The sequence below is a fragment of the Monodon monoceros genome, unplaced genomic scaffold (genome assembly GCF_005190385.1).
Source record: "Monodon monoceros isolate NGI ecotype Baffin Bay Population unplaced genomic scaffold, NGI_Narwhal_1 Super_Scaffold_21, whole genome shotgun sequence".
Lineage (NCBI taxonomy): Eukaryota > Metazoa > Chordata > Mammalia > Artiodactyla > Monodontidae > Monodon > Monodon monoceros.
The window spans coordinates 79,144,793-79,154,835 of NW_021703778.1; the positions used below are offsets into that span (position 1 = coordinate 79,144,793).

General features: G+C 42.6%; 1 protein-coding gene across 1 annotated transcript in view; it reads right to left on the minus strand.

Moving 5' to 3' along the window:
* The window catches only part of UBE2Q2 (ubiquitin conjugating enzyme E2 Q2), a 72,106-nt gene extending 62,828 nt beyond the window's left edge, over positions 1-9,278 (minus strand). Inside the window, exon 1 of the mRNA XM_029238410.1 lies at positions 8,985-9,278. Within this exon, the coding sequence (XP_029094243.1) occupies positions 8,985-9,173 (189 nt within the window). The 5' untranslated portion in view covers positions 9,174-9,278. The remainder of the gene's footprint in view (positions 1-8,984) is intronic.
* Positions 9,279-10,043: the final 765 nt, after the last annotated feature.

Genomic DNA, 10,043 nt, shown 5'->3' on the forward strand with positions numbered 1-10,043 from the left:
TTCTCATTCCTCAAACTCTTACTGTGTCCCAAACCTCTTTAAGGCTAAAAGGTAAACAGACTGTCTTCAAAATTAATCCTATTCTTAAACAGAATTACTTATTACATTTTCTTTAAATTCTTCAGCCTAGTTTGAGAACACACCATCTAAACCATTTTTATTGTTTTAGATTTGTATTTTCTTTAGCCTTAAAAGAAAAAAAAAAGCACTAAATTCTCTGCTTCATTATGTAGATTAAACTTCTGCATAAGCAAAAGAAAATATATGAACTGTTGCTCTGGACTAAAACCCCTCAAAACCGTATTATAAGAATTGTAAAAAAAGAGAAAAACATAAAAGAAATACTGAGATCAGTTACTACCTATGCCATATTTCTCTAATCCTGTACAAAAGAAGACAGGATATATACTAGGTCTAAGCAACTATGTTAACAGTTCTCAAGTGGAGCCCTTGGACTCCTAGGTCCAAACTATTTCTACAAGAATACTAAGATGTTAATTGCCTTTTTCACATTGACATCTGTACCAATGGTGCAGACATAATGGTGGGTAAAACTAACTGCTGGTACCTTAGCACAGATAAAGGCAGTGACACCAAACTATACTTGAAGACATGGTATTCACCACCAGTCATTCAAGGTGTTTAAAAGAAAAAAAAGGCATTTCACTTATGAATGTCTGTGATGAGGCAGTTATTTTACTAAATCTCAATCCTTATGTCTTTTTAATATTGCAAGTGATGAAATGTGAAGCACACATGAGCACTCCTACAGAACACATGAGAAAAAGCACTTGTATGACAATTGTGAGCTGAACTAACCACTTTCACAGGACACAATTTTCACTTGAAAGAATGACTGACAAACAATGGTTATTCCAACTTGGATTTTTGATAGATGTTTTCTCCAAAAAGAATGAAGAGAGCCTGTCATTTCAAGGAAAACACAGGACAGTATTTATTGCCAATGATAAAATTCAAGCTTTCAAGCAAAAATTAGAATTTTGCAAAACCTGTATCTACCACTGTGAGCCTGACAGCTTCCTAACAGTATTCTGATGAGGTTGATGGTGATATTAATGAATATAATGTTTCCATGTCACCTAACAAAATGTATCAACATTTAGAAGATTTCAGTGAACCATTATTTTCCAAATGACCAATGCATGATGTCATAATATCATGGGTAAAAGATACATTCAAAGTTCAAGAAAAAAACAAGTTTGGGTAGAGTATCCAAAATGAATATCTACAACTATCTAAAACAGCTGTTACAATATTCCTTTTTCCAACCAAGTATCGGTATGAGGCTGGATTTTCTTCCTATTACTTCAACCAGAACAACATATCACCACAGATTGAATGCAGAAGCAAATGATAGACCAGACATCAAAGAGATTCACCTCAAAAAATGTAAAATTGTGGGGCTTCCCTGGTGGCGCAGTGGTTGAGAGTCCACCTGCCAATGCAGGGGACACAGGTTCGTGCCCCAGTCCAGGAAGATCCCACATGCCACTGAGCAGCTGGGCCCGTGAGCCATGGCTGCTGAGCCTGTGCGTCCAGAGCCTGTGCTCCGCAACAGGAGAGGCCACAACAGTGAGAGGCCCGCGTATCGCAAAAAAAAAAAGTAAAATTGTGCCACTATTCTCATTAAAACTTTTTGGTTTAGAGCATAAGGTCATTTTCCACAAAAACATTTATATTAACATGTAATGAGTTTATCTTAATGAATATTTTAAATATTTGTCTTAATTTCTAATGATAAATATTGACAACCTACATAAACAAAAGCTCCTTGGGACCTCAATATATTTTTAATAGTGTAAAAGAGTCTTGACTCCAAAAAACCTTGATAACTGCTGCCTGCCCCCTATCTCCCAACCTTTTTCCCCCTCACTCTCAGAATTTCTTCCTTGGAAGAAACATCCTTTTATCATTCTATATTAATGTGGTTCTACTGAGGTTAGTTTTCCTATCTCCTTCCCATCTTCCTACCTGCCTCCCTTGACCCAAAACCTGATCACAGGTCTCTACCAGCCTATCCTACTCCCAGTGGTTAGCTGTCAGATGAGCTAAACCAGGCAAATCTGGGTCTTCTCTGGGACCAGAGCCGTCTTTCTTGGAGATCCAGCATCACAAGGACAATGTTGGCCAACTGGGGTAGCCAGCATATATCCTGCCAAAATAGAGAGGGTTAAAAGAAACCAAACTGTTTTCTAAAGGGTCATAGATATTTATACTATACTTTGTGCCATGACTGTGAGAACGCCCCTTTCACTTCACACCTGCTAACGTTTTTACCAATCTAATAAAAGCGGCTACCTGGAAGAAAAAAAAAGTTCCTATACAATATAATTTGTTACAACATCTCCAAAAACCAATTCATCAACAAGAACAGAAAGCTATCACTTCTAGGAAAATTTCAAAGGATATTACCTATATGCACAAGGATTTAGCTCTAGCTATTAATGCTCAAAGCATTACTTAAAATAGAAGAAAAAAGAAACCACCGATAGTAGCAGACACGACTGACTCAATGCTGTAGTCATGTAGCAGAACAGCACATGATAATTGAAGACATTGGAGGAAAAAGTTTATGACAAAGGTCTACAATATTACTGAGTGAAAAATCAGATAACAAAATAACCTGATTTTTTTTTAAAGGGAGAGGGAATCTACATAAACATAAGAGAAAAAAGATGACCAGATGACAAGATATGTACCATAATTTTGACAGTGGTGTCTTCTGAGTGGTAGAATTACAGGTGATTTTTTTTTTCTAGTTTTGCTTATCTGGTTTTTAGACTTCTTAAATGTCTTATTTTCCACATTATAAAATATCCACTACCACCACCTCTGGAAACTGAATCTTCAGCACAAATTTCACATGATGGTTAAGGCTTGTTCAGTGTAATATTTAGAAGACAATCTACATACTTTGAAAGGCATCTAAAATTATCACCAATACTTAAAACTAAGCATTAATGCTTTCAACCTCTCCTATACCTCAAGCTTTTAAATTTTTACAAGGTTAACAACTAAGCTTTGTATCTATCTTGAAAAGATAGTTTCCTTACTATTTCTCTTTAAAATGACCCATGATATACAATTTTTAAACAACAGATGGTGCTCTAAAATCCCAGTGAAAGTTCAAGCAGCTTTCCTTACACTAAATGTTTAAGTGCTTCTAACACCTCTCTTTCTCGCCAGTTATGAAAATTTTAGACAATTATCTAAGCATCTAATTACTCAGGGACCCTGTTTTTCCTCAATTCTACTATTAGTTTTATAGTGATTTTAAGGCTTGAAGGATGAAGTTGTCTGTGACCACCACCATAAAGGTTACCATAAGTGGACAAATTTCAAAGAAATTCACCACCATGGCCACTGCCACCATAAAATGTTGTGTTGTCCTAATCTAAGGCAACATAACTCAAGGTTAATCAAACCAACCTCTTCGCTTGTCATTGCCTAAGGAGTTTGTCTTGTTCAGAAATAGCTTTACCTATTTTTCCACATAAACCCACTAAGAGACCGATGTGTGGCTCTATATCAAGCACCAGCCAGCAAAACTGCCTGCCAGAATGCTCAGTTTCTGGCATTTTTCCAAATGACATGAAATCCCTGGAGATGGCTGTATCCTAACTTTTTTTGAAAATTGATACACATACTTCTTGTTGAAGGTTCAAAGGTATAACAGTTTTAATTCTTCTGGAGAACAGCTATGGGACACTCTATTTTCACACTTTGCCGTTCAATAAATGTGGGATGGAGAGTGAAATAAACTGACAGAATTACCATATGGTAGCTTAATAAAATTCTAAATGACCTGACAACATAAAAAAGCTACCCAAAAAAAAGAAGAAAAAGAGATTGCTCCCTGATAATCATTTTACAAGTAAATAACATACAACTAAATATCTAACATGACCAGAGCCCAGAGAAGCAGAGTAAAAACACTAACATTTGATAAAAGAAAAATGCATATATACCCCTGTGATCTGAAAAAAATTCCTAAGTGTTTGTTTGAATAGCAAATTACAGCTAATCAAAACATCATTCTAAAGGCACTGAGGCAGAGAAAACAAAAGTGCTGAAGAGAATTCAAACCACCTAATCTGCAGAAACCACTGGTTTCCTTGGTTCTGAGTCCGCTTTGTCTTTCAGAACGATCTTTCAGAAGAGAACACAGAACACTATTACAATGGCCTTGGAAAAAGGGACCTCTGCTTCACCACTCTGGCTCTCCAGTAATGCTTTATTTGGCAGGGACTATTTAAATTCAATTCCCCACTAAATTCAATTCCCCACCCCTCAACTAGCTGACATTTATCTAATACTATCCTTTTCCAGGCCTAAGGAAGTTTAACAACAACAACGAAAAAAAACAAGTTACTAAAGGATACACCATTCACAAAATGGAAATCTAAGTCTCCTCTCTTCATGTATCTGTTCCTTTCAAGGAAGGGCATAAAAATGGGGATGAGGGAAGAGAGATACCAACTAGGAATTTGACTCTATATTATAAATTGGTCAAATGAATGGAAACAATGATTCCTCTGGACTGAAAGTACCACTGAGGTGCTTAACATGACAGCTGTGATACTTCCAAAAGATTCTCCAGGAGTTCAATTTGGAAAAGTAATCTGTCCCAGGAGAGCAGACCAAAGAAAAGGTCTTGGGCTCTTTAGTCAAGTTTTGTTATTTTCCTTTGTATAACCTTCTCTGGGCTACTTTTTATCAATGTAAAGACTAGAAACAAGAAAAATTAAGAAATTAACAGCACTGGTTTATTTCCCATGAAAAGCTATTAAAAAGCATTTTCAAAAGTGTTATTCAGCTGCTAATGACACCATCACTTTTATATTTGTAGAGATCATTATCAATGTTAAAGAGCTTTCCTATATATGCTCTCATGTGGGGCAAAAAGTATTATCTATTTCATAGAAAAATACAGTGAAAGTAGTAATTTGCTTAAGGTCCCAATGACTAAAGACTAAATTTTTTTCCATCTCCTAAACTCTCAGTTCTAACATTTTTAATTTAGTATCTTGCTGTTAGGGTTGGGAGGGGGGTAACCTTTTTGGCAATGATGAATAGAAATTTAATTAAAAAAATGTTCCACCACAAATAGCCTGGCAAATAGCCACTCAGGCAGAAAGAGTAATGATTTATGCTACACAAATAATAAAGTACTATGAGGTTTTATTTGTTTACCAGCTAATTTACTTCCTGGGGGGGATTTCTCACTCTAAAACAGCAATTCCCTACCAAGAGTTCCCAAATGCCAAGAAGTCCATAAAAGGAGTAATGGAGTTGCCAAGGTATGCTAAATATTTCAAAAGGACTAAAACAAAGTCCTACACTAGCTCCCAATAAGGCTGCACAAGTTATTAAAACGAGCTGCTTTGATTTTAGGTGTGATCATAACTGGATGTTAGCACTGACTGGCAATTAGATCTATTTAGTGAAAATGGAAAGACAATACTTTTAAGTTTGCATGACAAACTTTCATATCATGAGTTCACAGAAAACAAGTTTTTTAAAAAAGACTCCTTGAAGTTGAAAATAGCACTCTTTCCCTTTCATACTTAAGATTAGGACAAATTTATAAAACAGAAAAAAAATTTAGCTTCATTCCCTTGGCCTAAAGAGTAACACATCTATGCCTTGTTTTTTTTTTGGTTTGTTTTTTGTTTCGTTTACTTCTTAAAACGCTTTCACGTGAAGTCAAATTGCAGATTTCCTATCGAACCCTAAGTGGCCTTTTAAATATTTATGCACTACCCATGACACTTTCTTGATGTTTTCTCTGCCCTTTTGACCAACTCTTGGCAGTTAACTTACATGGTAGTTAAGATTTTTGTTCCAACAGAATATAGCTAAAATGGTGGCCATATCATCAATAGTACAAATATTTACTGAGCATTTAGTGAGAGGAAGATGAAAAATATAACTACAGAATATTCCCCCCTGCCACCATAAAAAAGACTTTTAAAAACTACACAACTAAAAAAAAAAAACTCCACAACTATTATAATATTAAGAAAACATAACCAAAGCAATAAACAGTTAAGGACTATAGAAGACAGGAAAGGAAATAGATATCAGCATAAACAGCTTATGACTAGAAGAGCCTTGGGGATGGTCAGACATGTCAAGACAGATTGGGGTAGGGTAAGGGGCACATTCCACATGGGAAAAAATGCTGACGCAGAAGCCTGAAAGAAAAAGGGGGCACAATATCTTTAGAGGACTACTCAGAAATTGACATGCAGGTGTATAAGGAAACAACTAGTGAGGTACCATTCACTCAAACATTACAGAAACTGCCTAAGGATGCTTCTTGATAAGCATGGAGAAGACAGGGCCTGGCATGTAGAAGAGCTCAATAAATATATGGGAATAAGAGGAAATAAGAGGAAAAGTTTTTTAAAAGATAGATCAAAATTACTATTATTTTTTAAGAGCTAAAACTTTTTAGAGAATAGCAAATCAAACACAGTAGACAGGTCCTGACATATGAAATCCAGCCCCATTTTTTCCTTGCTCCTTCCCCTCTAAGAAAATGGCATCAGCAAGAGCAAACCATGGTGATTTTATCTAAACACTCAGCCATGCTTAAAGAGTCTTTATCTTTTAGAGATACACACCGAAATATTTACAGATGAAGTGATATGTCTGGAATCTGCTTCAAAATAATCCGAGGTGGGGTATAGATGAAATAAGATTGGCCAAAAGTTTATCACTGTTGAGGCTGGGTACGTGGAGGTTCTCCACACTATTCAACTTTTTATATGTTTGATGTTTCTCCATAATAATGTTAACACACATTCGTATACACTGAGCATCTACCACGATAATGTGTCATAATTCACTAACATCTCAATTTGAATAGTTTGTATTAGTGGTACCATTATACTAGTCCCCACCAGAACCTCCTTTTGCCAGGCGCCTCTAATTCACTTCTTGTTCCACTTCCTAATCCAGGTCATCACTCAGTATCTTTCTGTGCAGCTGACTCCATCAGCCTCCAATATGGCTCTCAATAGGGCACTGCTGGCATTTGAAGTGGGATAATTCTCTGTCGTGGCAGACTGCCTGAACATTACAAGACATCTGGCATCCCTGTACCCCTGCCACTAAATGCCAGCACAGCACAGCAACACCACCATCCCACCCCCACTGGGATTACCAAAACCACACACTTTTCCTAATGCCACCCACTGTACAGAACCACTCCTAGTCCTGGATGGCAAAAACATCTTCCCATTTACCTAACTCAGCAGCTCGCCCACAAGCCTACAAGTTCACTCTATCATTGAAACCAGCCCTACTTTTTCCTGGCCACACCTGAACCTGTACCAGAGCAATCATCATTCAGACTAGCCAGTCTCTTTATTATCACCTACTTCATGCTCACTACTACTTCCTGTTTTCCATTCTTGGAAAATCTTCACCTTCACCAGCCTATATCCTGGGCTTCTCAAGACTCATTATAACTTCTCTACGCCTAATCAATCCACATTTTCTCAAGCTTTGCTGTCTTTTTTGGATGGAGTTTCCTCTGCCCGAAATGCCGTTTCCTTCCCTTCCAAAATTCTACTCACCTGTGAAAGCCCAACTCCACAATCAGCCTCTCCTCAAGGCCTTCTCTGAAGCGACCCCACCACCACCAAAGTCAAAGTTAATTGCTCTCTTCGGCTTTCATGATGATACCATAGAACCTGGTCACACTTCGTTGTGTAAAACTCTTCCCCCGAGAAGACTAAGTTCTGAAAGCAGGGACTGCGCTACCCAGTTGTGCAAAATCAGCGCCTAGAAAAGAACACCTGAGTACAGCTCTTTACTGAACTTTTTTTTCCTGAAATATACACCTGTTCCCCAGTATTCTGAAAACTACTTTAATGTTAATTATCATAACTTCAAGGCTTTTACAGAGCGCCAGGTACGCTGCAGGGTAGGCACTTAAGTACCTACTAACTTAACAAAAGGGAGTTTAAAGACGCCAGACTCGGTTTTAGCCATATTTACAGAGGAACGTGAAACCTTAACTCCTGTTATAAGAGGCATATTCCGCAGTTTGGACCAATACCCTAAGTCAATTTCACAACGAACAGCCTCATCATACACTTTTATGAAGAAACTTATTTAACATTTCTTTTTTTTTTTTTTTTTTTACGCGTTTCTGACGAGATTTCAGATGAAGTTAAAGAGTGAGCTTTAAAGGGTCTTCTCGGCTTTGGGACATAAAACAATCCTACTGGGCAGCAGACTTGGGCACGTATCGCCTTTCGCCAGCTCCTAATCTGAACGGCTTACCCACAGGAGGGGCTGCACAAACATACTCCCAGAACACCTGCCGCATCCAAGGTCCAATGCGCCTTCGGAAACGCGTTAGTGCGGAGCCAGGCCAGCAGGAAGGGGATAATTCAAACAGTGCCAGAGGCTGCATTCTAAACTTTTTTTCCTCAAATGCGTCAGTTTTCAATGTTAGCTTTTCCTTAAGCACAAACTTAAAATATAATTGGGGGAATACGCGGAACCAGGGAAATCTGACTCGAGAAGGACGCGCTCAAACTTGAGGGCCCTTCGCCTGCCCCGCCGGGGCTCAAACAACAGCCGACCCGCCGCACCGCGGCCCCGGAGGCAGGCCCCTGGCTGTGGGCGGCCATGGCGACCCAGCGAGGGCTCGGCCGGCAGCGGTCTCCCACCTCAGGGCGCGGCGACGGGGGCCGAGAGGGACCAGGAGTCCCAAACCCAGGCCGGTGGGAAGAGCCGGAGAAACGAGCAGCCCGCTTCCTCCCACCCGAGCCGCGCGCAGTCCCGGCGGGGCTGGGCCGGGCCCTTCTCCGGGGAAAGGGGCGGGCCCGCCCCGCCCGGGGGTCCGAGGGGCCTCTCCGGGGCAGGCTCCCCTTTGTCCAGGGACTCTGGGCGCCCCTTTCCTCCCCGGCCCGGCCATACAGGGCTGCGGCCGGGCGCCTCACCGTGATATTGCAGTGGAGTGTGAGCGGCGGCGGCGGGGAGTGAGGGCTGCCCGGCGGCGCCGGTGGCGGCACCAGGAACTGGCAATGCAGCTCGTCCAGCTTCCAACTGACGATGCGGAATCTCTCGTGGTTCTTGTCGAAGATGGACGCCAGGAACTTCAGCTCGGCCTTGAGCCCTGACACGGACATCTTCCCCTCATCTCCGGCGGGAGGGGTGCGGAAGGGGAGCCGGGCCCGGAGCCGCCGTCACGGCCGCGACCGCCCCGCGGGGCCGGCCCGGGCCGCGCTCTCGCGGCTCCGCCTCTCCCCGCCGCCCCGGCCCGCGTCGGTCGGGGCTGGAAAATGGCGAGGGGCTGTGTGGCGGCCTGGGCGGCTGCTCCCTTTGTAACTGACTCCACCGGCAGGAGGCGGCTGCCCCGCGGCTTAAAAGGGCAACAGCGACACCACCCCCGCTACCGCCTTGGGAAAGGGCTGCCCCCACCCCGCCCCCATCCTTCCCCGCCCCGGCGCGTGCACGCGGCTAGCGCGCGCGCCCGCCAGGCCGCCCCCTCCTCGCCGTGACCCAGCCCCCTTCCACCCGGCCCAACTGCTCTGCTCGCGCCCGCGGACGCCAGGCTCGGGCCAGCTGGCGCCCCGGCCTCTGATCACCAGGAACCTGAGACCCCCGCGCTGCCCTGTTCCCCAGCCCTGGAGCAGACACGTGCGCGGCCTACTGCGCCGGCCACGTCGGCGGGGCAGCGGACGCGCGCCGGCCCCTGGGGGCGGTGCTCCGCGAGGCTACAAGCGGGCCACCCACTCACCTGACCCAGCCCCGGGCCCTCCCTGGTGGGAGACTGCGGGCTGTGAGGAGCATTCGGGACCCGTATCGGCCCACCTAGCTTCATCTCCGCTATTCTCATCCTAGTCACCTAGCCACCACTTTAGCCTGAGTTCCTGCCAGGACCTTCTCGCCGGACTCTGCTCACTCCTTTGCTCTCAAACAATCCTTTTACCAAAAAATGATAATTTGGTCTCTGCCGGCTGCTCCCTCCCACCTCTCGCAATTTCATCCTTCCCCTT